The sequence below is a fragment of the Gavialis gangeticus genome, unplaced genomic scaffold, assembly GCF_001723915.1.
Source record: "Gavialis gangeticus isolate Ggan-Ray unplaced genomic scaffold, GavGan_comp1, whole genome shotgun sequence".
Taxonomy (NCBI): domain Eukaryota; kingdom Metazoa; phylum Chordata; order Crocodylia; family Gavialidae; genus Gavialis; species Gavialis gangeticus.
The window spans coordinates 28,693,560-28,697,218 of record NW_017729026.1 but is presented as its reverse complement, the minus strand read 5'-3'; the positions used below and the strand labels follow the sequence as shown (position 1 = coordinate 28,697,218).

Sequence of the window (3,659 nt, the reverse complement as noted above, 5' to 3'; positions counted from 1 at the left end):
ACAGAACTTATATTTATATCTTGTTCATTCTACTTTCTTACCTCCTCTTTCTTTTTTGCTTGCTCTGCTAGAAGTTCTGCCCTTCTTTTAGCAATCTTCTCATCCTGTTAGCAAGGAAAGAAAAAGTAATAAAACAACAATACTTTGACTTCCTATTATGTCTCTCATCTGAAGATTTCAGTGGAGCTCACTTGTTTGATATGCTAATAAAAGGAACAAAATGTCAATAGTTTTGGACCAAATCTCTAAGGCTTACCTAATAAAAAAAATCTCATTTAGTTGCTATACATAGGTAAAAATGAATTAGAACTTCAACATTTCTTTCTCTGTATTTCTTATAGGTGGAGGTGGTAGCATTGATTAAGAGTTCATCCTGACCAACACTTTACATTATAAGACTTTTACTTTGAATTGTATATACTTTTGCAGATTTTATTTTCACCGTGTTGAAAAAAATCTTACAACCTCTATGCTGAGAAGTTGGAGCAACTCTACATTTTGAAGCTGAGTCTGAAATTTTGGCAAAAGGGGCAGCTGGCTATCTTGGATGTCAGGCGTGTGTCTTTTGCTGTTCTCATTTAAAACTGTACAAAATTGGCAATGTTATAAACCTCTGAAATATCTCAATTCACACACAGGTGCTAAAGGCTTGTCAAGTATTTGACAGCAAAGTTCTTTGAAGTACCTTCAGTTCTACATTGGGCATTTCATTGAAACTTCATGGTGAAACCATCCTTTCTCTTTCTGCAGTTCTGACTCATTTGTTATACACTTTCCCATTTCTTTAACTAATGAAGCAGGAACCTACATATAACAGCGTCATTAAATATACAGCCCTGATTTGTTCTCTGAAGATAATCCATCTTGTTCACTGAGATGGCTGTCCTCCAGAAAAAATAACAGGTGACCATATAATTAAAAACTGTATCATAATACAAAAGGACAAGGAAGCTGAATTAAAGTTACTCAGTTAGTCATTTTTCTGTGCTTTCCTAAATGGAGTGCCTGACAATCTTTTAATGCAGTTTTGTGTTTATGTTTTCCTAGGTTTTAAGTACCAACAACCACATAATTCATCAGTGAATGTCCCAGCCCAGATACTCCAGAGCATGTCTTGCCCACCTGCTACTGCTTGCATGACCTATACCCGGAAATGTGCCAATGTAACAGTTCCAGGTACATCCTCTAGCATTCGTCTTGAAGACCTCAGTACCCAACATGCTTAAGTGGTTGCCAGAGATACTCTCAGAGGAATGTCTTAACAATTATGGCTTTGGGAAAAATCAAGCAGGAAGGGGTAGATAAAGTGTGTTCTGGAATGCCCTTCTATGATAGGTACATGACACAGACATACGCCGCTTGAGCTACCAAAGTAACTGATAAAGGATAACAACCCACTACAACCATGTAATCCAGAAATTAGAGCAAGATGAGACACACATTTTGCCAGCAAACCTCCAAACTATTTACTAACAGAAAAACTAATGCATGAGACTAACGAATCTTGGGTTTTATTCCAAGTTTTCAAGAGAGTCTTTTCTAGTAGTTACAGACAGTTCTTTCCCCAAGCCACAGCCCTTTAAGTCCCAACCTGACTTCATCTGAGTCCCCTCTCTGACTTCACTTTGGCTCATCAAAAACCAATTCCCACTTTTACCCAATCTCTCCATGTTCCAAGTCTCCCCTTAGTTTCAGTTTCCTCCTTTACTCCTCTCCCCTCCACATTTTGATCAGATTTCTTCTTCCTGGGTCTTAGTATACTGGCAGCAGAAGACAGTACATTGAGAGTATGTCTATACCATTCAGTTATGATGCCAGTCAACGTACTGATATATGTTGTGCTTGTTGGCTTAGAAATGGTATTTAAAGGTCTTTTTTTTTGGGAATTGGATTATAGGTATAGATATATACATTATAAGGGGTCAAGATGGGCAGCAGGGGTTAACTGGATTTTTAAAGAGCTTGGGAGACACACACACAGGTTCTCATGACCCTGAAAACAGACAGGCTATCTAACACAACAAGGCCAACGGATGGATACAACCTGAAAATTATGGGGGGCATGCCATAACACAAGATCACAACCTTCAAGGCAGACAGGATGTCTAACAAAACAAGGACACAAAGCCTGGGAACCAAAGAAGTATGTACCATACTGTCCCATAACACAAGATAAGTGACACCAGCAACAAGGCCTCAGGGAGCAGGGGGGCCTAAGTCCCAAGTTTTGGGGGAACAGACTAAATTAGGAGAAGGCCCGGAAGGCTATGTGGATGTGTGACCACAGAGAGACAACCAACCAGAGATAGCCACAGATGAAGAGTCATCAGGAGTCATCATGGGGGAAGGAGAACACAAAAGCAGCAACTTGAGATTAACAAAGGGTCCCTCCCTTCATCCCGTCCCTCCCCGTTTTGCTCCCTGAGAGGTGTCCCCATCCCCATCCCTTGAGAAGGGTCCCCGAGGCCATCATGAACCAAGGGTATACTAGTTAGCCCGCCTCATGCACCTCACTGGAGGGGGGCTGTGGGCCTCAGCATGCCACCTCCAGACTGCTGACACCTGTGAGAGAGAGCCTCAGAGTGGAGCCTGCATCCTGACCAGATGTACTTTGACTCTTATGACAGGCCTAGGATTGGTAGATATAGAATGGTTTGATTTTTTGTATTGTTGTTTTTTTGTTCTTACTCTGTATCAATAAATTCAGCTATTATCAACTGGCAGGTGTTGTGGTCGGTCTGAGGGTTGTGCCCACCTGGAACAAAGGTATAAGGACTAGGTTCCTAAAATCCAGTGTCAATAGTGCTTGCTTTGTGTGTGCTGCCTCCCAAACCAGAATTAGTATAGTGTAGATCAGTGCCCATATAAGAGACAGTGATAGAACCTACAGTTACGTGCTATTAGGCAACTCTTCTATATATTTCTGGTCCATGATATATCACTTAGAGTGTGTTATGTCTCACTATGGTGCTACTTGGCATCATAATTCAACAGTTTAGACAAGCCAGGAAAGTACAGGAGACATAATGTCTCTATCTCTACTTCCTGTGCTTGGTGCCACAGCAGCAAATGTAGGAAAAGTCTGGTTCAGCTTCTGAACTGCTGGGTTGTTGCGTGCAAAATGAAATCTTTGGAGAGGTCAGCTTTACATTTAATAAGAATCGTCTAATCATATGCAAGCTGCTCATAATTTAGCTAAATTTGTAAGTTGTAAATATGTAATTGAACAGAATCTGCCTAACCCAAGGATGTCAAACATGTGGCCAACGGGCTAAATTCAGCCCATGAAGCAGTGTTGTCTGACCTGCAGATCTCCTAGAGGGGACAGGAATTCAAGTGTGGCGGATAAGTAATGGTTGCGTTAACCTCTGCAACTGCCCTTGCAGGAGGGTGGGAGCGGGGAAGGGGGGAGAGGGAGTGAGCGATCTGGATACATTTGGTCTAACCGATTTATTACTATAGCTATTCCTAGCTAGGCTTCTCTGAATCTATCTCAATTCAGACTGACAGTTAATTCCTGTCTGCCACTGGCTACTTTCAGAATTTCTATGATTCAAACAAACATTCAGCAACTGAGGGGTTAACACATCTGCTGTTATAAGTGGTGTATCAGTGACAGAAGCAGAGAACTATAAAGTCTTGAAAGTTCCCAGCCACTC

General features: G+C 41.4%; 1 protein-coding gene across 1 annotated transcript in view; it reads right to left on the bottom strand.

Annotated features, from left to right (window-relative positions):
- Positions 1-3,659, bottom strand: part of AK9 (adenylate kinase 9) — a 237,105-nt gene that overhangs the window by 38,663 nt on the left and 194,783 nt on the right. The window contains exon 27 of the mRNA XM_019520106.1: positions 42-104. Within this exon, the coding sequence (XP_019375651.1) occupies positions 42-104 (63 nt within the window). The remainder of the gene's footprint in view (positions 1-41; positions 105-3,659) is intronic.